This window comes from Cyprinus carpio, chromosome B11 (genome assembly GCF_018340385.1).
Source record: "Cyprinus carpio isolate SPL01 chromosome B11, ASM1834038v1, whole genome shotgun sequence".
In the NCBI taxonomy this organism is placed as follows: domain Eukaryota; kingdom Metazoa; phylum Chordata; class Actinopteri; order Cypriniformes; family Cyprinidae; genus Cyprinus; species Cyprinus carpio.
This window is the reverse complement of record NC_056607.1, coordinates 1,873,317-1,898,462: the sequence shown is the minus strand read 5'-3', so window position 1 is coordinate 1,898,462 and position 25,146 is coordinate 1,873,317. Positions and strand designations below refer to the sequence as shown.

Here is a 25,146-nt window from a genome sequence, read left to right as displayed (position 1 = left end):
CTGTTTGCATGTGGGATTTTCCAGCTCTCTGCGGACAGTTTTGACCAAACTAATATTTGATTAAACCGCCTGTAAAATGTATATATGCACCACACCTGCTATGTAAACATAATCAACGCCAGAGGGCATTAAACACACCAAACTAAAGCTGTACTGACTGTACATCACCCTCAATAGCAAAGTTTCATGAATTATTATTTTAGAGTTGTTTAATTTAAAAGTAAGTTGCTACTATACCATGATTACATCAGATCTACGTGCCAAAGCAGCAGCACAAGTGCTCAGGTTCAAAACACTCTGAATAAGTTCATCATATAATCTGACCCATATTGCAGACGTGACACACTGACATTCAGCAATAAATAATAAAACTGCTCTGTACGTACAAGATGCCAAAAAATAACACAAGCATGGCAGATGCACAGAACTGCAAACGTGTTACAAGAAACGCTTCAGAAAACACCAGTGGAGCAGGTGTGCTAACAGTTTTAAACCTCTCCTGAACTTTATCTATCGATATGAAATATCTTTTTGAACACCCTTTTGAAGTTCTCATTGCACAGCGGGTATATGAAGGGATTCAAGGTGGAGTTGATGTACCCTAGCCAAATTGTGAACATATGAAGGTCATGATGCACACAGGTCTCACACAAGGCCATGACCATGAAGGTGATGAAGTACGGGATCCAGCACACCATGAAGACGCCAATGATGAAGCCAAGCTGCCTGGCGGCTTTCCGCTCCTTCCGGATGCGCATGCTGTGGATGCTCTGCTTGGACTGTTCGCAGAGCTTCTGCCACGTCTGTTTGGCGGGGAGCGTGTTGGTGGCGTTCTCAGCCCAGGGCGACGGCGGGGACGGCGGAGAGCTCTGATCGCTGAGAACCGTGGCGTAATTGTGAACATCCACAGTCGGTGTGCTCTCACACATGTTGCCAACAGAGTTTGGCACTAACATGTTACAGTCGTTCGCATTCATGAACACTTTGGGCTGAGCGTTGTTCTCGGACTGCAGGAAGGCGAGAGATAACGGTGGGCCTTCTGCGATGGTTTCTCCATCATCGCTCTGAAAAGAAACCTCGTTGGAGTCTTGCACGCTCTTTCTCATGCGTTTCGAAAGACTAAACATTGCTCTGGCCTTATAACAACTCTTCCTCTTTGTCTCGGAGGTAACGTCCTCGTTATTGTCCCTCGAGTTGTAAGGCTGCTCCAAACTGTACTGATCCAGCAGGCCCTCGTTTTGAGAGAACGCCTGCGAGGCCAGACTCTCTCTCTCCGAGGCTTTGGTTATCTGCAGCTGCATCCCGTTATGTAACGTGTCGTCTGCTTCGGTTTTCATCATCGGACCGGCAAAGTTCTCCCACTCTCTGTAATGATCGCGGACTGCGATGAAAATCTGCGAGTAGAACAGAAGCATGAGGAAGGAGGGAATGTAGAAGTTGAGGATGGCTGTCAGGACTTTGAACCAGGTGATGAAGCGGAAGTCCGTGTCGCATTGGTTCTCCAGCTCTGGCTTTCTGTCGACTCGAGCAAACATCCGCCAGCCCAGGATGGGAACGATCCAGGTCATGGAGAGCAGCCATGCGCTACAAATCAGCAGCGTCGCTCTTCCCCGTGTCCGATACTTTAGGTACTGTAAGGGGTGGCGTACGGAGCGGTACCTGTCCAAGCAAAGGATAAACAAGCTAAAAATGGAGGCTGTGCTCGCCACATAGTCCATAACCAGCCAGAACTGGCATATAACGCGACCCAGTTTCCACTCGTCCTCAAGAAGGTAGACCAGATTCAATGGCATGACCGTCGCCCCCACAATAAGGTCTGCTATCGAGAGGCTGACGATGTACAGATTCCCTACCGTGTGTAAAGTTCGTTCCTTTCTCACGGCAAAAAGCACCAGCAGGTTCATGATGACCGTCAGAAGGGACAGTGTGCCGAGCAGAATCCCCAGCACCGCATTGTTCATGTGATGGTGGAAGGGAGCGGACGCATTCGAAAGACTCGTGACGTTGGGTTCCGGGTGTTCTTGAAGAATTCTTTTCCCGTTTGTCGCGGTGAGTATCGTAGTCGTCTCCATTGGGCACGCGTCACATGATGTCAAAGTTGTGAGAAAGCACATAGTGACTTTGGGTTTTCAAATTCATATCAGCATAATGGAGTTTCTGAAAAACAAAACCAGAGAGAATGCATCACGTTGAGTTTGTATCGTACGCTTACGGATGTGTGACTCACTGCACTGAATGAATGGAGACATCCATATTTCCGATGCACTCTGAAAACATGTCTGAAATGTCATGTTCTTACGACAGCACAAACGCAAGCAGCCGCGGAGACCATGGATGTGCAGAAAATATGTGAGACACACATTGTCTGGTTGCTAAGAGAGATGGTTTCTATCCATGCTTCGTCATAAATGAAACCCTAGACCTTAACAAACCCTCAGCTGTGTCTGTCTTGGCTCTCATCTCAGGTTGGATCCCTCATTGAAAGTTCTGCTTGTCTCTTTTTTTCTTTCTTTCTTTTTTTTTTAGTTTTTGTCAAATGATTTGAGATATGTGAAATTTGGATGAGAAAAGAAAGTGTGCAACCATAATACATAATGTGACATACATGTAGATGCCTTGCCTGTTAGGCAAATAGGTAGCATTTTCTTTAAATCTGTTTTATAATTGTTTTCCTGTCGTTTTAAATTCTATAACTTTGTTACTTCCATGGAACACAAAAGGAGACATTCAGCAGAATTCCCAAGCTGGAAATAGGTTTGAATGCTTGGATAAAAACAGCAGCAGAGATTATTAATGATCTACAGTACAGTATGTTCCACACATACTGTGTGATATGACTTAAAAAGACCTGAAATATTGTGTATATTTGTATTACATTTATGTTGATTTTTGGAGCTTGATCGTCCCTGGTCACTGTCTACTGTTGTTTCATGGAAAACAGCTATTCTGCAGAATAAAGTGTTTGAGAGTGACAAAATGATGACAGAATTTCATTAATGCTCACTTTAATCTGAATCGAACACTCTTATGCTACAAATTAGTTCACACAACAATTTAACATAAATACAATAATGTTCACTGATGAAAAAGCCTTAAACCCGAACACCTCATGATACTAAGCAAGTCATCAGTCATGCTGTTACTCTCCAGTTGTGTTCTATATAAAGAAGTTGCATTAGGAAAAACTGTTAAAGAAGCATTATCTTACATCACACAGTATAAGTACATGAAACTGAAGCACTATGGTCTGATAAAGTTTTTTTTTTATTTGTATAAACACACAGACTGAACATGAAGCCACACATACACTTGCACCAAATATTTATGCATTTCTGTAAACCTGAGAGCTTTAAGGTTTACAGCGTTGCACTCAGGTTATGTACATTCTCCAAACAAATGTGTAACGATTTCTCGACGTGTTAGAGTGGATCGTAATGCGGAGAAAACCCAGGCTAGTGCTGCGCTTCATCTCACCGATGCGCCACGCTTAAAACTTAAAAGCGTTAATCGTTTTCTGAAGAGTTGTGCGTAAATTGTGCTTAATTGTACTCTCGCCATTTACTGAACAAACCGCTATGCCTCTTTTTTTTTTTTTTTTTTTTTTTTTTTTTTTTAATTGGCTAACGCACATCGAAAGGAAAGCGATGCATGCTCTCTGCGGAGAAGCTGTGCTTCAGAAGACACCTGTGGAATGCTCGTCATCTGTGCGTAAAGGCGAATAATTCTATCGAAGTGCGCGCTGTCTGTCCATCAGTCACGAGAGCAAACATTAGTCACTTTTACATAACTGATGTAGTGGTTCTCTATAGTGACATTAATTTCGCTCTAAATGTGATTAGATTGTAATCATAAGCAGGAATGGAAACTTACCCTTCCGGCTCGCAGTATATTCCCGGCAGGATTTTATCTGATGTTCACTTCGAGTGAACTGAAGGCTGAAGATTTACTGCTCGAAAGAGTCTCAGGAGTGTCTCATGAATGTCTCATGGCTGGACTCACGCACACAGAGACAAAGAGAGAGAGAGAGAGAGAGAGAGAGAGAGAGAGAGAGACGGAAGGAAGGAGAGAGAGAAATCCATTCCTCATATACTATGAATTTTTTTCTCTTTTTTTTTCTTTTTTTTTTACAATGGGCTTTGTATCGATATTTATTTAAATATTTACCTAATTAGTTGTTCCTAGGCAAAAAAAAAAAAAAAAAAAAAAAAATCATAATAAATAAAAAAACCTTGCCCTTTTGAAAATTATCAAATACTGTTTAAAAATCTCTCTTTATGTAATTCTTTTTTTCCTTTCAGTTGGAAATTAGATAAATGATGACAAAATGTTAATACCATCCCTTTAAAAAAGATCCCTTCAGAATATTTTGGCAGTTTTCTCATTAAAAATACACACATCTAATACACAAGTGTGTTTTGCCCCCAAATAAATAGCATGTAAAGTCATGTACTGTAACTGTGAAATAATGACTCCTCAAGGCTTGTGATGTTTCTTTGGGACAAATCAATGAATAAATGTAAATAAATGCCATGGTGGTATTTAGTCCTGAAGGACTTACATTTTCTTTATGAAAAATGTTATTTCTGACCGTAATACTGTAATATTTTAAGTGAGAGCAAAAGAGCAAAGGCTTCAGGGCTATGCTGAACTAATGAAAGAGTGTCTGAAGCTCAGGGTCTTTCCTAAATGATAACAGAAAAACCAGGCGATGAAGGAGGACACGTCTCACTTTGCTGGCCATTTATCTGTGGTTGGAGCACAGCTTGTGTTAGCAGCAGAGCCAGGGCTAATGAACTGGATGTGTCTCTTGAATTGAAATTTCTCATCTGTCACGCATACTTGTGTCTTGATTGTACAACCTTCATTCAAGATCCATAGACTGGCAGTCTAACTACCACCTCTATGTGTAAGTCAGTGAACCAAATAACACTCCGAATTGTGTTTGTTTTTTCAAGAGCATATAAGAGACATAATAATGAGATCTGATGCTTATTCACATCTAAGAAAGAGTACATCATATTTTAAAGCAAACATGGAATCATACTTATGTTGGTGGTCTTATTTTTAATTTTATTTGTAGTTTTCTTCTGCTGTTGTGGTTCTTGAGTCTATGGCAACCCACAGAGCCACTTGTGGAACAGTTCTACCCCAAACCCTGTAGTGCCACCAACTTTCCAAATTTGTGCTTTTGTTTATGCTAAAAAAAAAAAAAAAATTGAACCATAAAGAAATTGCAACAAATTTGACACAGCACACTGCAATGGGCATGAGGATATCTCTCCACAATGCTTCAGAGTATTAAGATGGAACTTACTACTTTTCATCGCAAACATGACTTTAAAAGCACTTCAATCATGACAACTCTCAGAAGATTTTAGCATGGTGATGGATATTACAATGTTAATGTATTTGGTCTTGATGGAATAGTTCCGCTACGCTGCTGCTGCTGTTGGTTATTGCTGTAGTTGTAGATTATTGCTGCTGCTGCAAGCAAGTACAGGAACTTGCTACTGCCAATGCATACAGCGATACGTTGCCGTGAGTATTTAAGACATACTGCTCCTGCACAAATAGCATATAAAATAACCCATAGCAGATCTATACAGGTGGAGCTGGGGAAGGTGGAAGGTTTCAGAGAAATCTGAAAAGCGTGCTGCAGGAATCTCTAGTGAATGCTAGCCAGCCATATAAATGCAAGGCATTGGCTGCATATGCAGCATGAACCAATCAACTTGTGCCCAGTCATTTAACAACCTGTCAGCCTGCTCCATCTAGAGTTGCATGACTGAACTATATATTTAAACAGTTCCAGCACAGGTCAGTAGATATGTGTCACATGTACAGGTGCATCTCAATAAATTAGAATGTTGTGGAAAAGTTAATTTATTTCAGTATTTTAACTGAAATTGTGAAACTTGTGTATTAAATAAATTCAATGCACACAGACTGAAGTAGTTTAAGTCTTTGGTTCTTTTAATTGTGATGATTTTGGCTCACATTTAACAAAAACCCACCAATTCACTATTTCAACAGATTAGAATATGGTGACATTGATTTGAGTTTATCAACTCAAAACATCTGCAAAGGGTTCCTGAGCCTTCAAAATGTTCTCTCAGTTTGGTTCTCTAGGCTACACAATCATTGGGGAAGACTGCTGATCTGACAGGTGTCCAGAAGACAATCATTGACACCCTTCACAAGGAGGGTAAGACACAAACATTCACTGCCAAAGAAGCTGGCTGTTCACAGAGTGCTGTATCCAAGCATGTTAACTGAAAGTTGAGTGGAAGGAAAAATTGTGGAAGAAAAAGATGCACAACCAACCGAGAGAACCGCAGCCTTATGAGGACTGTCAAGCAAAATCGATTCAAGAATTTGAGTGAACTTCACAAGGAATGGACTGAGGCTGGGGTCAAGGCATCAAGAGGCGTCTTACCTGGGCTAAGGAGAAGAAGAACTGGACTGTTCCCCAGTGGTCCAAAGTCCTCTTTTCAGATGAGAGCAAGTTTTGTATTTCATTTGGAAACCAAGGTCCTAGAGTCTGGAGGGAGGGGGGAGAAGCTCATAGTCCAAGCTGCTTGAAGTCCAGTGTTAAGTTTCCACAGTCTGTGATGATTTGGGGTGCAATGTCATCTGCTGGTGTTGGTCCATTGTGTTTTTTGAAAACCAAAGTCATTGCACCCGTTTACCAAGAAATTTTGGAGCACTTCATGCTTCCTTCTGCTGACCAGCTTTTTGAAGATGCTGATTTCATTTTCCAGCATGATTTGGCACCTGCCCACACTGCCAAAAGTACCAAAAGTTGGTTAAATGACCATGGTGTTGGTGTGCTTGACTGGCCAGCAAACTCACTAGACCTGAACCCCAGAGAGAATCTATGAGGTACTGTCAAGAGGAAAATGAGAAACAAGAGACCAAAAAATGCAGATGAGCTGATGGCCACTGTCAAAGAAACCTGGGCTTCTATACCACCTCAGCAGTGCCACAAACTGATCACCTCCATGCCACGCCGAATTATGGCAGTAATTAAAGCAAAAGGAGCCCCTACCAAGTATTGAGTACATGCACAGTAAATGAACACTTTCCAGAAGGACAACAATTCACTAAAAATGTTTTTTTTTTTTTTTTTTTTTTTTTTTTTTTATTGGTCTTATGAAGTATTCTAATTTGTTGAGATAGTGAATTGGTGGGTTTTTGTTAAATGTGAGCCAAAATCATCAAAATTAAAAGGACCAAAGACTTAAACTACTTCAGTCTGTGTGCATTTAATTTATTTAATACATGAGTTTCACAATTTGAGTTGAAATACTGAAATAAATGAACTTTTCCACGACATTCTAATTTATTGAGATGCACCTGTATATTCTGATATGTTCTGGTTTGATTTAGTGTTCTGTTCCTGTTGTGCCTGCCATAGTTCCCTTTGCTTGTTAGCTTCATTGGTTCCTAATTAGTTCACACCTGTTCTGTTTCAGTTAATTATTATTTGTCTGTTTAAACCCTGTGTTTCCTCCAGTTTCTGGGCCAGTATTGTAGTTGTGTTGTATGTAGGGTTTGGTATCGAGAACCGGTTCCAAATTTCCAATAACCAGGTAGGTTCAAACCTACTTGATAAGACATGTGCGTTCGGGGTTAAAGTGACAGCAGCCGTATAAACATGTGCTGCCTGTCATTAATGTTAATCAAAGAATAAAAGAAAATCATTCACTGATCTTGACTGAATATCATTCATAACTTTAATGACAATTAATATATATAATATTTATGAAAAGAAAACTATAGAGTTTTTGAAATTTTTAGGCAAATGTTCCTAAGTGTAAAAGGCCTAAGTGTTCTGTAAGCTGCTTGCTCATGTTATACAGCTGCAACAGAACACTTTGTAAAAAGACTAAATAAGTATGTTTGACATCTAAATGTTTCACTTTATATTTTTTAAATGTATAGCCTACATTCCTAAAGAGTAGCCTATATATGGAAGTCAGCGGTGGCGTTTACATATGGCAGAGTATGGCAGTGGACCCTTTTCACTATGGCGGGCCGGAAGGTCCAAAAATAGGGCTACTGACGTGTCGCGGGAATTCAGTATACAATTACCAGTAGCTATTGAGTTTACCATTGACAGGCCAGCGGTGCATCTGTATACACACTTTCCTCATGCAGCGGACGACTCGCTTTCCTCACGCAGCGGACGACTCACTTTTAAGCCGTCGACCCTAAAAAACGAACAAGAACACAAAAGTAGAGTGCAAGGTGTCTTGTTACTCTGAGAACTTTGCCCACTGGAGGGAAACGTAATTGGCGACAGGAAACGTTACTTAAAAAATAAATGATTCTCTCTCTCTCTCTCACACACACACACACACACACACTCACACGCTACCACACACACACACAGACGCAGTATACACACTCCCATAGAAACACATTATAACATTAATGATGTTTCTGCTGGGAAATTACTTTTTTTTTCTTTAACACAGTTCAATTTGTGTGATGTGGTGAAGAACAATGAGTTTATATCATATTTTTAAACATTTTATATTTATTACTTATTTATGAAATTGTATGAATATACATTTACATTTACATTTAGTCATTTAGCAGACTTTGTAAGTCCAAAAGCGACAGTGGAAGCAATCAAAATCAACAAAAGAGCAATGATATACCAGTGCTATAACAAGTCTCAGTTAGCTTAACGCAGTACACATAACAAGGCCTTTTTAAATAATATACTAAATAAAAAGAAAACATATAATAAAAATTAATAGAGCCAGCTAGTGTTAGAGGTCTTTTTTTTGTTTTGTTTTTTTGCTTTTGTTAATTGTATAACAAATGAAAAGAAAACAGATAAAATACAAAAAGATTAGAAAGCTAGGTTTTTTTTTTTTTTTTTTTAAGAAAACAAGCAGCAAATGAATAGAGTGCAAGTCTGAAAGGGACAAGTTTTTTTTTTTTTTTTTTTTTTTGATTTTTTTTATGTAAGTGTGTTTTTTTTTTTTTTATGTTTTATTTTTTATTTATTTATTTGTTTTATTGTTATTATTTTTTACAGAATATAGGTTTTAAAATGCCTCAATACTGTACATGTAGGCCTAGTGACTGCAGGGAAAAAAAAAAGTTAACCATGGATCAATAAATTTGCAATAGGCAATTATTTCTCATTTTATTGAAATATTTTAATGAAAATTAAAAAAAAAAACAACAAAAAAAAACAATGCACTGTACATGTTTCTGAATATTTCAATATCATATTTAAATAGTTTTTTGGATAAAGTACAGAAGTCACTTTAATTCTAATATTCGGTCCCTGTACATGAAGAGAGAGTCAGTGGTCCGCTCATGGGTCCGCTGCATGAGGAAAAATGTTTTTCATATTTGTATTTTTTTTTAATGTATGTACATTTATAACACTATTCTTTGTATTGTATCACCTTTGCATCAAATTTAATTAATACTAGTGCGAGGGTGTTTCTAATGCAGAGTCTATAGGAGGGATGCTACAACATCGTTCTCTCTCCTGACTGCCGTTATCAGTCACTCTCAATTCTTTTCCTTTTATTGAAAGTCACAAGTTTTTCTTTTGCTTTTTGAGCAAATGGGAATGCAAAAAATAAATTTGTGGTGCTCTCCCAATCACTGACCTTCAAGTTAAACCAACTATGATGACTTCCACTGCTGAGAAACCCAGAAATGTGAAAAAGGTCCATTGCTGTACCCTAGCATCAGTCATACCCTCCCGTTTTTCCCTGAGATTCTCTCATATTTTACCATTCTATCCTGTAACAACGTTTGTAAATCAGGAAGAATTTCCAAACGTAAATTTGTCCCAGCTGTCTTTACTCCTCTTTTTATCCTTCCGGAGCTCCTCCGTGGGACTCGAGACCGGTGAGTGGGGCAGGTGTCGCTCATTTCCAGTTACCCAATTACTTCCCACGGCTCTCGGCCCCGCCCCACTCGTCACAACGAGAAGTTGTCATTGTGGGTAGTGGTGAGTTCGGTGACAAGCTAATCCAAATCTAAACATTTCACCAACTCTTTCTCCACAGACATGAGCATTAAGTGGCTTAGTCTCTCATCACCCATTGTTGTCCTCATATACGTTTTTACTTGTTTAAGGACAGAAAAACAAATCATTCGTTGGAAGCTGTTGTGATCGGTAGGGTGAGAACGATTTGGAATAGTTTCATTAATTCACTGAAGGCCACAGGCAAAGACTGCCTGCAAATGAATGAAATCTGACGAAATATTGTTTAATTTGTTGATTTTTCATTACACTTTAAAAAAACAATCCTTGCAGAGCTGACCTGCGACTCAAGGATGACTTCATCAATATGTGCAGAGTAGTAGTCTGCAAATACAACAATTTTCACTGAATCCATGAACAAAGGCGAGTTTTTGTCAAAGGCCTCTAGAGACTGTAAAAGGGCATCGTTGTCACTGAACCAGCGACAGAATTCGGCTACAAAACAATCAATGACAGAGAAGTACACCCTTTTCTCATTGTCTGTTCCCATGGTCTCTCTCGATCCAGTGGATGAAGTGGTGAGATATCCACTCAAAAGTGATGACACTTTCTGTAGTCTTGCAGGTTGGGATTGGATACTGTGGCTGCATACTCAGGGGAAATACCTAGTGTGACAGCAAAGCTTTTCATTTTTTTCCAACACAGCCTTCGATTCAGTGTTGGATCTGATGGTAAAAAGGTGCTCTTTGGTGCTTCTAAAGCCATTGCTTTAAGGACAACAAGGCAAGACTCCTGGAGCTGTTCAGACAGACCAAATGTGACAGCCAGCACCTTTTCAACAATGTGAAGATTGACAATAAAAGCGTATGTCTCCTTAAGTCCAGCAGCCTGTGGATATGGCCAAAACAGCCATAACTGCCTCATAGTGCAATTCAATTTTTTGTACCACTCTGTATCAGTATAACAACCCAGTTGCGCTTGTCCGTTCCAGCTGCAGTACTTTTTGTCCCAGCTGTTTTTGCGCTTTAGAACATTACGTTCTGTGTGTTACTATTTGCAATGAAAGTGTATAATGTTTGCAGCATGTCAAAAAAGTCTGACAGTTCGGGAATATTCCTAATGGTGTTCACAAGGACCAAATTCAATCTGCGAGCATAGCAATGAGTATAAGCTGCATGAGGTACTGTCTCTTTGATTTTAGCCTGAATTGACAGATCCCCACATAACACTGGCACCATCATAACACTGTCCAAAGCAAAACTGCATTTCTATGCCAAACTCAGTTAACTTGTCAACAAGAAATGTAGAAAGTAAATTAGCAGAGAGGTCTTGCATATGAAAAGCTCCTAGAGCTTTAATTACACCAGAGTGTACTTACCACATAAAAAAAAAAAAAAAACCTTTTTAGAAAGGTCTTTGGTTTCATCCACTAACAGTGCAAAAAAACGTGGCCTCTTTGACTTTGTTGACAATTGTCTTAACAATTTTGTTCCCAACACTGTGATGAGATCATTCTGACTCTCTGTTGATGTATAGACCAACGCTACTTTTGCGTCATTGAAGGGTAACGCCCCTTTTTGGGGGAAGACAAACGGATTCCCCTGAGAACAGAACTCGCTCTAGATCGTCTAGATCTGCAAAGTAACTGAAGAACAAAACAACATGCCCAAAAGTTGTTGCGTGGTGAGCTGCACCTCAAATGTTTTTAAAAACCCTGGTTTAAAATTTATACCTTTACCATGCCAAGTAAAACAAGCAGAAAGAAGAATGTTATGGCTTCAGGCGATTAAGAGGGAAGCACCAGATGGAGCGTTATGGGACCCAAAGACCCCTCACACATATGTATGTGGGAAACATTTCATAACAGGTGAGCCGATTATTTCATTAATTCAACCCCCCAAACTGTCTGTATACATGAAGTAGTGTACTTGCTAGTTACTGGCTTAAATTTTGTTACCATACCAACTAAGCCAGTTAGTGCTAGCTAGCATCTAGCTATGGCTAGGCAGCTAGGATACCGCCTAGGGTGTATACCAGAGTTTTTATACCATATCCATGTACTGAAACAGTATTTTACAATGTTAAACCAATTCCAGGAAGCCATGTTAAAGAACCCCTGCACCCGGATTTTGTGCCCACAATATTTCCTCACCGCACTGTGTCAGACCCAAACCAGAAATTAAATAGGTATAAACACGCCAGGAAACGTGAGCAGATGTCACCCCTTCTAAAACGCAAGGTGGCAAAAACGACTGCTGTGAGCCCAGATCTACCTACAAGTAAGTTTAATGACATGCACTCGTTGAGATTGTATTAAGATGGTCAGGCTAAAGCTGGATTGGGGTTAGATGTGGGGGCTAAAGCAACTTATTCTTCTCGTTAGTTCTCGATGAAGACCATTGCCCAGTTGACAACGATGATGCTGACGATGTCCCTGGTGAAATGCGTGAGTCAAGGAACTGCCTGTCATCTTATTCTTTGGAGGAAAATGATGGAAAGTGCCGACAAATGACTGGACTCAGCTGGACGATGTTTTTGAGCCTATTTACATTTCTTAACCAGTTTGTGAAGAGGCAAGGCTACATCTCCCTTCCACCGCGGGACCAGCTGTTTATTACACTGATAAAACTACGTCAAAACCCATCCTTTTTTTTCTTAAGTCACGTTCTGAAAATGCCTCAAACAACTGTCAGGCAAATTTTTATCCGATGGCTTGACCTAATGTATGGGAAAATTACCTTTTTAGTTCACTGGCCTGATAGGGAATGTTTTTCAATGATACCTCCAGAAATGAAGGCCCAGTTCCCACGACTCACAGCAATCATAGATTGTTTTGAAATAAGGACAGAGTACAGAGGACAGAGAAATAAGGACAGACTAGATGTCATTGCTATTATCTATCCTTTCTTAGAGCAAAATCATACTCTAACTACAAGAAATGGACAACAGTGAAATATTTAATAGCATGCAATCCATCTGGCAGCATTACATTTTTGTCAAATGGATGGGGAGGAAGGGCCTCTGATGTGCACATTGTTCGACAGTCAGGATTCCTGTCCTCAGTGAACCATTCTCCATGGGATCAGGTAAAATTGGAATTACATGTATCTCAACTAACAACATTCTTATCATTTGATTAGGGTGTCATGTCACCACCCTCTGGTGAGAAAGCAGAACATAGATGATACAATGCAATATTATGGTGGATTTTTTTTTTATCTCTAGATATTGGCAGACAGGGGGTTTACACTCCAGGATGACTTTGCCCTCCTCGGTGTTGAGCTGCTAACACCATCGTTCACGAAAGGGAGGAAGCAGTTACCTGGGAGAGAGGTGGAAATGTCTCGTAGGAAGTCAAACATCCGGATTCATATTGGTAAGTAAAACTAGATTATTGTAATGCCGTTTTATTTGAAAAGTCAATGTACATGTCACATATATAATTATCAGTTTTCAAATAGAATTTGTGTAGTATTTATTTTGTTAAATAATACATTATATATATATATATATATATATATATATATATATATATATATATATATGTATATGTTAAAAATCTATATCAACATATATGTAGAGATATGTATATGTGATAGCAATATATTGTCTTATATGTAGCATATGACGGCGTCACCAGTGATACAGGAACATATATGTCATATACAGTATTACATTTCCATATGGGTTTTTTGTTGTTGTTGTCCTTACAGAGCGGGTGATTGGTGTGCTGAAAGGTTGCTTTCACATCTTTGACGGTCCACTCCCTCGCTGTCTGGTTCAGTCTGCATGGGACAAAAACCAAGGGCAAGCAAAAGTTGACAAACTTGTAAATGTTTGTGCAGCACTTGTAAACATGGCACAAAGTATTATTAAATAAATGCTAAAACATGTTGAATAGTGTCTCTATTTTTTTTTATAGATTTAAAAAAGATTATTATTTTTCTCACCTCACTTTGTAGCACTGTTGTCATCAATCGTGGGTGAATGTGTTTTGCCCAAAATCTGCTGATCACGTCCACCATTCCTTTAATGAATTCATAATCTTTTAAGATTCTAAAGATGGTGGTCTGCTGTGGGGTCCAAGTAACAAAGTCTGCATACTGTGCTGCACACACAAACATTTGCAGCTGAACCTTTGGCAAGGAGGAAGGGGGAAAGAAAGTATTATTAAAATGTGCCTTCAGTATTTGTTAAAGAATGTCACAATTTTGTGTATAGCTTTGCCTTTGCAGAGTAAACTGTACCTGAGTGTAGTAAGCATGATTAGGCTTCAAAGAAAACAATGTGGAAAGGTGCCCTTTCTCATCATCTGTCCAGCTAACTGACTGCTGACCTGCCCACTTATAGGGACACTTTACCTCCACCACACCCTTGCTGCAACAAACGCATGACACATAGGCATCACATGATGCACCAAAGTATGGTCTTTCATGGCTGATTTGCCTGATCTGTCCACTCTTAATCCTTCATGCACTTTGCATACATCTTCAGTTACCAATATGTTGGTAGATAATTGGTCAGTGGCTGGGCCAATACCCAGTGCATAGTTGTAGGTCTCTAGGGCATGTATTTCATCGTCTCTTCCCCACTTAAGGTAAGGACTATTTATGTTTTTAGCCTCTGACATGATTGTTCTGATTACAGTGTTTGAGGGTTTCTCTTGATCAGTGTGAAGAACAGTGTGAGCAGACGAGCTGGTGATTCTTCCTACTCTGTGCCTGCGCCAGGGCCTTACAGGCTGCCTGCATTACAGTCTCTGCCTCCACTCTGTCTGCCTCTTCCTTGGTAAAGGTTAGTGTTTCAAACCATGAGGAGTGGTGTGGTGTGGAGCCTGCATATTTACTGAAAGTACTCAGCACCACAGGACATTCACCTGTCTCGTGTAGCATTTGTAAAAATTGTGCTTGTTGGCTTGCTGAGGCTTTGGGGATGGGTCTTTTGACCTTACCTATAACTCTCCTGCCTCTGCCTCCAAAATCTATTGAGCGGATTTCTGATGGCTCAACTTTTTTTGTAGAAACAGCATTCCATTGGCAGGCTATACTGGTACTTACAGTGGTGGTGATGCCCAGGCGGACTGAGGCTTCCAATTTATACAGAACTGCACCCACATGGGAACAGCTTTCCCCTAGTCTAGGGGAAAAAAAAGACAGTGTCAATTCCACGAAAATGTAAGCACAAGTACAGTGTGGATCTCTTACCCTGCCATGCAGTCGCAGTGAGCTGCTCTAACTTTGCCACTATTTTCCACAGCTACCCAGGTGTTGTGGGGCTTGCTAGTCACCCTCCAAGAAGGTTTAACACTGCTTTTAAAAACAAAGCATTTGTCTGTTTTTATGTGTAAAACAGCCTGGACCCAACCACTGACGAAAAACTTATGGGCCTCCAGGGACCTTTTGTTTTTCATTGTTTCTGATGTGTACAGGCCTGTCAGACACAATTTCAAACAGACATTGTTTAGTCCTAGCCTGCCACTATTTCAACCGTAAAATCAGTTAACACCCAAGGTAGCGTGCCTAATGAGAGCTAACGTTAATCACGTAGCTGCTAGCAGCTTCGTATTTCTAACTAGTATAACTAGTCAACAACAAAACTGTCAATAGCTTAAATCAAGTGAAATATGATCCAAGTAAACTACCGACTCCTCTTGACATGGCCTCATCGTCCAGTTTATCATACTGTGAGTGTGTTAATGACAAAAAAAAGGCTACTTACTTGGTGATTCCACGAGATAATGGTAGATGTCTGAATAGTCCATATTTGGCCACTGCGTGGGGTCATTAATCCAGTTTTCGACCATTTCAAAGGGACACCTCTGTAACCCCGTATCCAGTAGCTTCTTTAAATACCGCTCACGGTCCTCGGCCGGCAAAGAGAGTGTGTATGTTTGTGCCATTTTTGCTATCAAGAAACTAGAGCGAGTTCTGTATCAGGAGAATCTGTTTGTTTTCCCCCAAAAAGGGGCGTTACCCTTCGATGACGCAAAAGTAGCGTTGGTCTATAATGTCCATATGTTCATTCCATTCTTGCTCTCACTGCACTGTCTGTTTCTCCAAAAACAATAATTAGTTCACAAAAATTCCCTCGGTTGTTTGACTCTTTCCCTTCATTTTGTCCACGGAAGTGCAGACCTTGACGTCCCAGTTTTCACTTGTGTTCGATTTTCATTCACTTCGGCAGCTCTGTTGTTTGTAATAGCTGCTGCTATTGATGGTTTTTTTACCTGCACATACAGGTACATCCCTGTAATCTGCCCCTGCCTTCACTGCATCTCGGTGTCGAGGCCGCTCGGTGTGTTCCTTTAACTGTGAATGCATGTTTTTCCAGCATGTAAAACCTCTCTCTATGAATGGCCAAGCTTCACTTCTTTCTCCTGGCCCTAGTGACAAACCGCCAAAATTTCGACAGGCAAAGCAAAACACAGCATTGTCTGAAACTGAAAATTCAATCCATTCATGAATTTAGTAAAGTTGTGATGAAAATCGTCTACCATTTTGGATTGGAAAGTTTAATAGCTGGGGATGCCTTGGAGCTTCATTTTTAGTTTTGCTGATATCCTCCGCTGGGTTGCAGCTAATACTGGTTGATGAAATGTTCTCTGTAGGATTTGTATTAGAAACCGTAGGCCCAGATGATGTTTCGCTGAAAACACTGCTAGAGTCCTCATTTTTTTCACTGCTGCTTCCATTCTCCTGATTCTGACTGATATTTATTTATTTTGTTAAAAAAGCATCCAGGGAGCACTTAACAGGCCTGCTTCTTTTCATTTTTACTCCAATTTGACAGCTAATCATCATGATGTTTTATTTTTTTCTAAACTCCGAAACACATACCTGTCAACATTTGGGTACCTAAATACGAGAAACCGTATAAAGTATCCACATACTTTATATGACTTATAAAAAATACACATATACAAAATACAGTCGTAATCGTGCATGTATTGTCTTCACATGTTTTATTAAGCTTCGCTACAGCGATAGCTGGACGCCTTTGTCCATAGATTTCTATGAGTTTGTTTTGGACTTTCTGTACAAGTACAAGCACGCCCTCTGGTTTTGAGTATGATATTCAAATACACCCAGTGGGATTTTTTAATTTTTTTTTTTTTTTATAGAAATATTAAAAATACAGGAGAAAATATTTAAACAGGATGATAATGGGATATGTGATGAGTGGGGACGGGTCGAGTCCGGTGGAGTAATTGGAAATGAGCGACACCTGCACCACTCACAGGTCTCGAGTCCCACGGAGGAGCACCGGAAGGATAATAAGAGGAGTAAAGACAGTGAAGGACGAGAGAGGACCAGGCCTGGATTTTATTTTGTGTTTTGGTTCTGTTTGTGTGCGGCAAATCCTGTTCTTTATGAATTGTATTTAATAGTGCAGCGTGCACTTTGTTTAGGTATAATGTATGTGGGTTTATATTTTAGGAATGTTGTTGTTGTTGTTGTATGTATAGCCACAATTATGCCATACCCTAAGTTTTCATGAAACGCCGCCGATGGAATAATGCCAGCCCGCCTGCTTCTTCCCGATTTACAAACGCTGTTACAGACGTGTTTTTATATTTAATCCTGTTCTTTATGAATTGTATATATATATATATATATATATATATATATATATATATATATATATATATAGCAGTGGTGTAGGCAGAATTTTATTTTTCGTCGGGCCTGGGCAAAAGTGAGTGGGCACTCGTAACTATGAAAGGAGTCGATACTCAATATTCAGGTAATTTCAATCTTCTTTTCTTTGATCCTACTGAAAAATAAACTGTAGAACACAGTGAAAGACGGGGCTTGAGCATCCAGTAAATTAACATTTTATGCCTTCCACTGATTTGATTACATTATTTGATTATTATTTCATTTGGTTGAATACAATATATTGAATATATATATATATATATATTTTTTTTTAATTTGATAGAAAATAAAACATATTTCATAGGGCCGTAAAAAGGACATTTTGTCAAACATTTAGGCTAATAAATTGCTTTTAAATTGTATAAGATTTGTTTTAATGAATTAGATTTAAATTATTTGGTCATAATTTAAAGGGATCATATGATGCGATTTCAAATTTTCCTTTCTCTTTGGAGTGTTACAAGCTCTTGGTGCATAAAGAAGATCTGTATTGCAAAGACTAAAGTCTCAAATCCAAAGAGATATTCTTTATCAAAGTTGAGACTCATCCACGACCTCTGAAACGACTCGTTCTAACACAACCCCACATCTCTACATCACTATGCGGGAAGATTTGCATAACGCCGCCCAGATGATCACACACAGAAAGAAGGCGTAACTTTGATTCTTCCTGTAGTATTGCTGTTGCCACCATGTTTTGGAGAAACTACTTGTGAAAGCAAAACTACTTTGTTTGTCCTTCCAAAAGAGGATGATATCCGCTTCATCATGCCGGGAGCTGATCCGTGCTGGTCACTGAGGAAATACATCAACTTCGCGCTGTGGATTCACGAAACAGCTTTCACTGTGGACGAGCGGAGTCCAGCCCGGGGTTGTCATGTGTCCTTCATCGAATCCACCGGCTGTGCCGTTCTCTAACCCGCTGGCCATTCCTCACTCAAGCCAGCAGTGTGTGACGCATTTTATGGAGGACTGTTTCCTGAACCTGCAGAGTAGCTTACAATGGGTCTGTGCTCAACAGCTGTTTCTGTAAAGTGAGGCAGATGCGATGCAACGCATAAAAACACAGTATAAGTCATTTTAATCAGTAATTATGTCCCCACTGGATGCAACAAATGGCTCATTTGTAATGGGTTTTATTGGTTTTGTCTCATCGTGCCGGAACACAGTAAAATTATTAACTTCCTATAGGCTTATATTGCTCTTCGATATCATTAAATAATGTATGTTTTAAACACTGTTTGTGTAATGTTACATCTTTTTTCTGTTAGGCTTATGTCCTTTTAATGTATAGGCTTTTTATTTGATTTTAGCTCATTTATTTTATTTTTTATTTTATAATTATGATTGTTATAGTGCTTTTCACGATACAAATTGTTGCAAAGCAGCTTCACAAAAAAATTAAGTTTCTACATTATATTTAGGAGTAGCTTATCAGTGGTGACGGTCAAGGTGATGTTTTTTGATTAGCCTATTTTTTAATTCTCTTACAGTAAAACACTTTGAATTGCCACTGTGTATGAAATATAAATTTCTGTTTCTTGCTGCCATGTGTCTTGAGTTTGAGCTCCGTCACGTTAATTCTTTATCGTCTATTTTTTAATCTTAAAATCTATTTTAAACACCATCATTTTCGTTTTTATAAAGTCTGAATATATCCTCTATCGTATTCTACAACAAAAACAATCAGAGCGCCTTGTTATTACTAGTTTTATTTTGATTTTGATTGGTTGCCGCTAATCCCGCGTGCATTGCTAATACTCTGTTCACACACATTACCATTGCTTTACTTACCGTTACTTGCTTTAATGACGGATGTATGTCTACCTTTGAGTGCAGGTGAGGACACCGAATGCAGCTCGAGCTGGAGGCCGTGGAGAAGCAGATTCGTGGCCTGGAGGAGAGGCAGGCCCAGCTGAGAGAGAGGAGAGCTGCGCTGGAAACCTTCAGGGCAGACACTGACAGCAGATATTTTCAATCTCAACAAGACCAGATGAAACTTCTAAATTATCTAAGCTAACAGAGTGTGTTAAAAATGTAAAAGATTTTCTCCTCTTAAATTCAGATAAGACAGAGATATTACTTATTGGACCAAAAAACATTACACAGAATCTCGTAGATTACAATTTGCAATTAGACGGATGTACTGTTACGTCCTCTACTGTCAAAAATCTGGGTGTTATATTAGACTTTTGAAAATCATATTTCCCATGTTACAAAAACAGCATTCTTCCATCTTAGAAACATTGCCAAGCTACGAAACATGTTACCTGTTCCTGATGCAGAAAAGCTAGTTCATGCGTTCATGACCTCTAGACTGGACTATTGTAATGCAATGCTAGGTGCTTGTCCTGCATCCTCAATAAACAAGCTACAGGTAGTCCAAAATGCAGCGGCTAGAGTCCTTACCAGGTCAAGAAAATATGATCATATTACCCAAATTTTACAGTCTCTGCACTGGCTACCTATTAAGTTCCGTATCAGTTACAAAATATTATTACTTACCTATAGGGCCCTTAATGGTTTAGCTCCTGCGTACCTAACTAGTCTTCTACCATGCTACAATCCATCACGCTCCCTAAGGTCAAAAAACGCTGGACTTTTGATAGTACCTAGGATAGCAAAGTCCACTAAAGGAGGTTGAGCTTTTTCACATTTGGCTCCCAAACTCTGGAATAGCCTTCCTGATAATGTTCGGGGTTCAGACACACTTCCTCTGTTTAAATCTAGATTAAAAACACACCTCTTTGGCCAAGCATTCAAATAATGCATCTCATAAGCTTGGACTGCAGTTATATCTGATCAAATGTGCATTATTATTCTTTAGCTTGGGTTAAACTAATTAATTTTACTTGGCTGGAACAGCAGCTATGCTAATTATATCTCTCTTTGTTTCTCTGTTTCTCTGTTACTAGGATTTACACAAGCTCCAGTCTGGATCCAGAACACCTGAGAAGAGATGATGCCAGCCCCTCAGAGGACCTCAGATGATGCTAACCCAGAGACAACATACAGAACTAACACATTTTTGCATCATATAACAATTGCTGTTAATAGTGTTCATCGTCTGTTTGATTATGTCTTTAATTGATTTTGAAAACATTTCTGCCATATGTACATAAACTGACAGTCATCACTGATAAGCTACTACTAAATATTGTAGAAACGTAATTTTCTGTAAAGTTGCTTTGCAATGATTTGTATCGTAAAATGCACTATACAAATAAACTTGAACTGAATTGAATAAATAGCCTAAACCTGCAAACTTGCATGTTAACCTCCCTTCAATCCATTAATTTGTTTTGTATATACTGTTGTATATATATATATATATATATATATATATATATATGTGTACATGTGAATATATATATATATATATATATACACACACACAATGAAATACACATTTTGATTAAACATTCGCAATATAAGTTTTCACATCATTCCAAACAGTCTTTAAAACTTTCCCAAACATGTTTGACATTAAAACGGGTTGCATTTGGCTGAGGGGCACTGTATTATTATGCATCTGCATGCCTCAACAAAATCACCCTAAATCACTATAAGTTAGTAATGGTTCCCTTCCAAACGTAGCTTTTCAAGTCATTTGATTAATAATAATAATAATAATAATAATATATAAATATATATAATTATTTTTATATAGACCTATATATATATAGAGACTATATGTTTCACTATATATATATATATATATATATATATATATATATATATATATATATATATTGTGATACATATAGTCAAGTCAAGTCACCTTTATTTAGCTAGCACTTTTAACAATACAGATTGTGTCAAAGCACTTTAAAGTATTAAATAGGAAACTATTGTGTCAATAATGTAAAATGACACCATTTTTCAGTTAAAGGCAGTTCATCATTAAATCAGTGATGTCATCATCCAGCTCAGTTCAGTTTTAATAGTATCTGTGTGATCAAGTCAATGATATCACTGGAAATGAAGTGTCCCCACTAAGCAAGCAAGAGGAACCAAAACTCCATCGGTGACAGAATGGAGAAAAAACCTTGGGAGAAACCAGGCTCAGTCGGGGGGACAGTCCTTCTCTGACCAGACGAAACCAGCAGTTCAATTCCAGGCTGCAGCAAAGTCAGTTTGTGCAGAGGACTCTACTGGTTCCTGATATAGCAGAAAAACAAAGTATTACCATGTCTATGATGTTAGGCATTGTTTTTGTCTTTCTTTACGAACTTTTATAGAGCAGAGCAATCTGCAGTGCAAAGTGTCCGCTGCTTGTGTCAAAAAGAAATGGAAAAACCTCAAGCAGAAGTACAGTACAAAGTAAAATTTGTATTTATTTATTTATTTATTTATTTATTTTGTTTTTTAATTTTTTTTTTAAGTAATTTATACTTATTTTTTTTTTTTTTTTTTTTTTTAATATTTTATTTTACTTTGTTTTAATGCTGTTTATATATTTATTTTGCTTGTTTGCTTGTCACGGGATCTTAAGTGTCCACAGTCAGTGGTCAGCACAGAGGATGGGGAACTGAGTTTTGATGCTGATATGGCACACAACAGAGAAATAAAAAAAAAAACAAATACAAAAGCTGTGGCCTAATGGTTGGAGAATTGGACTTGTAACCAGAAGGTCACAGGTTCGAGTCTCGGTGCTGGCAGGAGTTGTAGGTGGGGGGAGTGAATGAACAGCGCTCTCTTCCACCCTCAATACCCACGACTGAAGTGCCCTTGAGCAAGGCAGTGGACCCCCAGTTGCTCCCTGGGCACTGGATATATAGCTGCCCACTGCTCCGGGTGTGTGTTCACGGTGTGTTCACTTCTCACTGCTGCGTGTGTGCACTTGGATGGGTTAAATGCAGAGCACCAATTCTGAGTATGGGTTGCCAAATGTCATGACTTTCTTTCAACTTTCGACCAAAATTGTATTATTTGGTTAGTTGTAGGAATAATAAGAAAAAAGGAAAAAAGAAAGAAACTGCCCGTGTCCGTGACTGACAGATAGTAAACTGCTGGTCCTTGTGGTAATTAGACTACATCAATCCAAACGTTCATCGACCACAAATATGTCTTATCATTTAACATTTAAACATAAGTAGTAGCACCTTTACATGACCGTTTGCTTAAACGTTAACTTGGATAAATATGTGTAATTAGGCACGTATCCAAATGTTTGTGTGGACTGTGGAAGCTAACACGCTTTGTGAGAGGCACCGGCGTGATTACTGGCATCGTCTTGATAATCAAATTAAAATATGCCATAATTTTTGCTTGTACAGATTAAGAGTTATACATCATTAGAAACTGTAAATGGTCTGTTATTTGTGTATGCTCATAATATCAACAAAACAATGTGATTTTGTAAAATGAAGAAAACAAACAGGGTGTGCTTCCTTGAACTGTGGAGTGCGTCACAAAAATGAACCAAACTCAGCGTATGGCTACTTGTCTCACAGATGTGAGAAACAGCCTACATCTAGGCTATAGAAAGCTTGAAATATCAAACCATTTCAAATCTAAAACATATGCTCTCTAATTGTGTAATGCGTATAAGGTGCTGTGACGTCTCAGCCTAGCTGTGCGTATGTGTGTGTGTGTTTGTGTTTTAGGTGCCGTTTGGAGGGGGCGTGGCTACACACCTGACACTTGTTGGATTGTGGAGTGAAATATGGGGGAGACTTCTCGTGAAGACAGTTGGGCGTTTTGTCTCCGTGATGGAGCTTGTCGCTGCACGTCGTGCTATTTGTCTTGCCCGACCCTGATACCCTCCGTTATCTAGATTATGTTTATGTCTGTTTGCTTGCGTTTAAATAAATGTTTAATATGCCGTGCCACGTCTGGTCTCCGTTTTGTTGCAGCCTGAGTGCTGGCTGTAACAGATGGGGGCTCGTCCAAACCAATGCGTTAATCACGTGTGGTTTATTATGATTTTGGTTTGAATAATTTGAGGAAATTTTGCAGGGGACGGACGTGAGAAGGTAACGAAACAGTTTGTTCTCATTTTTCATGGCTAAGTCAAGTGTTTGATGTGGGTGATAAACGACAGGATGATTTCATTCATTCCCCTGTTAGGCTTTAGCGACGCTTAGCGTTGGTTTGTTATTTTAGTTTGTTATTTTTGTGCAGACTCCTGGGCTGAGTACACTGCCGTGGTTTGGGAATTGGGCAGAATTGCTTAGTTCACTACCAGCGGTATTTTAGTGTTTGAAGGCGCTCGGCTCTGGGGAGTTGCATGAAGATTAGGTTTAGAAATATAGGGGATTGGTGGTAGTTAGGAAGGCGAATGCCGAATGAATGCTCATCCGTTTTTGATCACTTAAAAGGAAAAAGGAAAATATATATTTTTTTAACCTATGAATTTGTGAATTAGTAACTTTGAATTAGAAATATGGCATCCATCGAAAGCTTTATTAAATCTCCGTCGGAGGGTTTGTTAAATGTGCTTTCTAAAGGACAATTGTGGGAACTTGTGGAACATTATGGTATTGGAGATGTAGATAAACGGTTAAAAAAGAATGAGTTAAAAACAGTTTTGAAGGTAAAGTTGAGTGAGGGAGAAATTTTGTCCATTGCGAATGAAGAGATTATTGAGGAGTCGAAAGAATCGGTGGACCTTTTTTCAGGTTTATCTTTTGAACAGAAAAAAGAGATCCTTAAGATGCAGCAAATGCATAGTCGAGAGATGGCTAATGTAGTTAAGGAACGTGAACTTGGATTGAAAAGGTTGAAAATGGATGATTTGCTTAAATAACGCGAAATGGAATTATTACAGCTCAAACATTCGCAACAGCTGGAATTTGAGAAGCTGTCACAAGATTTTGAGTTGCAAGTTCAGCGGTTAAAGTTAATCGGTGAAGGTAAAATGCCATTTGAAGGTGTACCATCACAGGAAAGAGTATCGCGTTCATTTGATGTGGTAGGGAATTTAAAATTGCTTCCTAAGTTTAATGAACGTGATCCCAATGTTTTTTTCTCGTTGTTTGAGAGTATTGCGGAGGAATGTAATTGGCCTATTGCTGATCGGGTAGTGATGCTTCAAAGTGTAATTACCGGTAGAGCACAAGAGGCCTATATGCCGCTTACGGTGGAAGATCGAAAAGACTATGACAATGTTAAGTCTACTATTCTGAGAGTGTATGAGTTGGTTCCAGAAGCATACCATCAGCGTTTTAGGAGTTGGCGAAGAGGAGAACGTCAGACTCATGTTGAAGTGGGGAGAGAGCTGACTGCGCATTTTGATCGGTGGTGCGCTGCATCAAATGTGAGTACTTTTGAAGAGTTGCAAGATTTGATTCTGTTGGAGCAGTTTAGAAATATTGTCACTGATAACATTGCTACGTATATCAATGAAAATAAGCCTGGCACAGTTGCTGAAGCCGCTGTATTAGCGGATGAATTAATTTTAACTCATAGGAGTGGGTTTGCTGATGCACGTGCAGGTGGTAGTGTTAGTTATAGAGATTATTTGTCTCAGCAACGCTCACGAAAATTTTATGTTGTACCTCCTGCTCCGAGGTCGATTAA

The 25,146-nt window shown here is 39.0% G+C and overlaps 3 protein-coding genes across 5 annotated transcripts; 1 reads left to right on the top strand and 2 right to left on the bottom strand.

Annotated features, from left to right (window-relative positions):
- Nucleotides 1–421: 421 nt before the first annotated feature.
- On the bottom strand, nucleotides 422–4,030 carry LOC109085476 (histamine H1 receptor-like). Its single transcript, XM_042733528.1, has 2 exons — nucleotides 3,871–4,030; nucleotides 422–2,157 (listed from the first exon to the last, which is right to left on the bottom strand). Exon 2 carries the CDS (start codon nucleotides 2,112–2,114, stop codon nucleotides 507–509), a length of 1,608 nt encoding a protein of 535 aa, XP_042589462.1. The 5' UTR covers nucleotides 2,115–2,157; nucleotides 3,871–4,030; the 3' UTR covers nucleotides 422–506.
- Nucleotides 4,031–11,572: 7,542 nt separating this feature from the next.
- Nucleotides 11,573–13,753, top strand: LOC109102346. 2 transcript variants are annotated; one of them, XR_006155805.1, is made up of 4 exons: nucleotides 11,573–11,831; nucleotides 12,061–12,243; nucleotides 12,348–13,340; nucleotides 13,678–13,753. XR_006155805.1 is itself a non-coding variant. In XM_042733435.1 (3 exons), the coding sequence occupies exons 1-3, from the start codon at nucleotides 11,627–11,629 to the stop codon at nucleotides 12,914–12,916; spliced, it is 957 nt and encodes a 318-aa protein (XP_042589369.1). In that variant the 5' UTR covers nucleotides 11,573–11,626; the 3' UTR covers nucleotides 12,917–13,431. The 2 variants fall into 2 exon arrangements, 1 of the variants encoding a protein (XP_042589369.1); XM_042733435.1 differs by lacking the exon at nucleotides 13,678–13,753 and having other exon boundaries at nucleotides 12,348–13,431.
- On the bottom strand, nucleotides 13,651–16,255 carry LOC122138811. 2 transcript variants are annotated; one of them, XM_042733436.1, is made up of 5 exons: nucleotides 15,683–16,255; nucleotides 15,169–15,394; nucleotides 15,022–15,100; nucleotides 13,915–14,100; nucleotides 13,651–13,749 (listed from the first exon to the last, which is right to left on the bottom strand). In XM_042733436.1, exons 1-5 carry the CDS (start codon nucleotides 15,861–15,863, stop codon nucleotides 13,672–13,674), a joined length of 750 nt encoding a protein of 249 aa, XP_042589370.1. In that variant the 5' UTR covers nucleotides 15,864–16,255; the 3' UTR covers nucleotides 13,651–13,671. The 2 variants fall into 2 exon arrangements, 1 of the variants encoding a protein (XP_042589370.1); XR_006155806.1 differs by lacking the exons at nucleotides 13,651–13,749; nucleotides 15,169–15,394 and having other exon boundaries at nucleotides 13,817–14,100; nucleotides 15,683–15,989.
- Between the last annotated feature and the right edge of the window lie 8,891 nt (nucleotides 16,256–25,146).